Source organism: Colobus angolensis, unplaced genomic scaffold, assembly GCF_000951035.1.
Source record: "Colobus angolensis palliatus isolate OR3802 unplaced genomic scaffold, Cang.pa_1.0 Scaffold712, whole genome shotgun sequence".
Classification (NCBI taxonomy): Eukaryota; Metazoa; Chordata; class Mammalia; order Primates; family Cercopithecidae; genus Colobus; species Colobus angolensis.
Window position 1 is genome coordinate 116,770 of NW_012120844.1, and position 2,588 is coordinate 119,357.

General features: G+C 38.7%; 1 protein-coding gene across 1 annotated transcript in view; it reads right to left on the bottom strand.

The window, feature by feature from the left end:
* Positions 1-2,588, bottom strand: part of VPS36 (vacuolar protein sorting 36 homolog (S. cerevisiae)) — a 37,328-nt gene that overhangs the window by 20,161 nt on the left and 14,579 nt on the right. The window contains exon 7 of the mRNA XM_011927439.1: positions 1,434-1,520. Coding sequence (XP_011782829.1) covers positions 1,434-1,520 — 87 coding nt within the window. The remainder of the gene's footprint in view (positions 1-1,433; positions 1,521-2,588) is intronic.

The window sequence follows — 2,588 nt, forward strand, 5'->3', positions numbered from 1 at the left end:
AAAAAATTAGCCAGGCATGGTGGCAGGCACCTGTAGTCCCAGCTACTTGGGAGGCTGAGGCAGGAGAATGGTGTGAACCCAGGAGGCGGAGCCTGCAGTGAGCTGAGATCGAGCCATTGCACTCCAGCCTAGATGACACAGCAAGACTCTGTCTCACACAAAAAAAAAAAACAAACAAACCTAATTAGTCATCGTCAAAAGATAATAAGGAAACAACTTATTACCCTGATGATAAAGGAAAATGCAATTATCCAGCCTTTCCTATATGAACTGGACAACCAAATAGTAGATAAGGGAAGCATTTCTTTAAAAAGTATTCCAACTAATAAATGAAAAATAAAGACAGAATTATCACTATTTACCACAACCAATGAACTAATAGATCTAGGCACTGAATATTAACAGCTGCTAACATGACAGAGATAAGATGTGCCTCCGACAAAAGAACACAGTATCACCTCTAGTTTTGCCAAAGGGACAGAACATGAGTGTGACAGAGATTCTGGATCCAGCTGCCAATCTGGGGAAAATACAGGGTTGAGGAAAATACACAACTTCACCACAGATACACACACATCCAGAAAAACCTACTATGAGCACTTAACAGGTCAAATGCCCTTGGTTCCCAGTGAGCCCAAAATAAGTATTTAAATAACTATTTGCAGTTTTAGACTTTACTCGATTGACATAAATCTTTGAAATTCTCTGAACAGCAACCATCAATGGAATTTAATTATGAATTACTATAAAAACCAAAGATTTACTTTAAAGCATCATTTAATAAAAAACCAAGACCACTTTTATATAAACATGGAAAAATCAATGATACGTTTAGCTGTATTAACTAATTACAGAATCTAACGCATAACTGGTCTTTTTAGCTAGAGTTCTTTCCCGTTCTCTTGAATTTCCTCATATATGATGAAGCCTCAAAACACTGGAAAGTACATGCTCAGGGCTGTCTCCTAGTAGAAGTGATGGGCTGCTTTGAGCCATTCTTAGTGATGTCTGGTCTGATGCCTGGGTGGTCATCAACATAAAATGGTGTGGTATCTGGTCACAGACAGTGGCCACAGAATAGCGTTTTTCTCTCAACTAAGTTACTTCAACTTCCAAAATAATTATACAGAGAACCCTGAACTCATTAGGAGTATCCTTCAATCAATTCCATCTAGACTTTAAAATCTACACACAACATTCTATGATATTTTCTAACAGCAAACAAATTTGCATTTCTTTTTTATTCCTTTTAGAAAGAGGCTTTAGTTAGATTTTGCCAGCCCGAGGTAGACCTGTTAAAGAGAATAGGAGACTATGTAGCTTCAGGCAAATGAAATATATTCTAAATTACAGAAGGGAATTAGTCACAGCTGTATCTAAAAGAATAGACACAAATGGCTGGAATAGATGCAGAGCTAGAATTTAACAGTTACCTCAGAAATGTTTTTGTCAGTTTCTTTTCTTTTTTCTTCCAGTTTCCTTTCAATACCTACAATTCCTACAGCCCTTATTCTTCCTGGCTGAAAAAAAAAGAAGTAGAAAATAAAACATACAAAATAGGAAGCAAACAAAATCTTTTGTAACCAACCACATTGTGTTTTCAATGGCGGGAAAGGACCCACAAAGAACCAAAGAAAAACAGCATACACTGACGTTTAGCTTCCCTTCAAAACATGTGTTTATTTCTTGCTGTACATAATGATCTTAAAATCATTCAAGAAAAACCAAATACACAATAAATGGCATATTTTACTCTGCATTTTAGATATAAGTTAAATTTCCTATCATTTTCCTTCGTTGGCAAGCTATTATGTATCAGATACTTAATAGGGTCTCAAATGTACAAAAAAATCAGTTAAATTTTGGTTCTTAATTAACACTTATTATCCAAGCTACTTTCACACATTTGAGTACCTGTCTAGTGTTGGTGATTAATTTAGACAGGCCTGGAAAACATCACCCAGCTGTACTGTCTGTTCTCTCAAATGCCACACTGACTATGAAGAACAGAATTCAGTGGGTGAACTCTACCTTCCATCACCCTAAGAATTATGCTGGTGAGCAGTTATTTATGCTTACTAAGTGTCTGCTGTATACACAGCACTAAATTAGGTGCTGTGAAAATAATTTTTTTTTTTTTTGAGACGGAGTCTCGCCCTTGTCACCCAGGGTGGAGAGCAATGGCACAATCTTGGCTCACAGCAACCTCCGCCTCCCAGGTTCAAGTGACTCTCCTGCCTCAGCCTTCTGAGCAGCTGGGATTATAGGCGTGCACCACTCTGCCTGGCTAATTTTTGTATTTTTAGTAGAGACAGGGTTTCACAATGTTGGCCAGGCGGATCTCGAACTCCTGACCTCATGATCTGCCCCGTTTTGGCCTCCCAAAGTGGTGGGATTACAGGCGTGAGCCACCGTGCCCGGTCGAAAATAAATTCTTTATCAGAATACCATTGCAGTATTTTGTTTTGGGCAAGTTCTACAATCACAGAGTCTTTTTCTTTTTTTTTTTTGAGATGGAGTCTTGCTCTGTCGCCCAGGCTGGAGTGCAGTGGCCGGGTCTCAGTTCACTGCAAGCTCCGCCTCCTGGA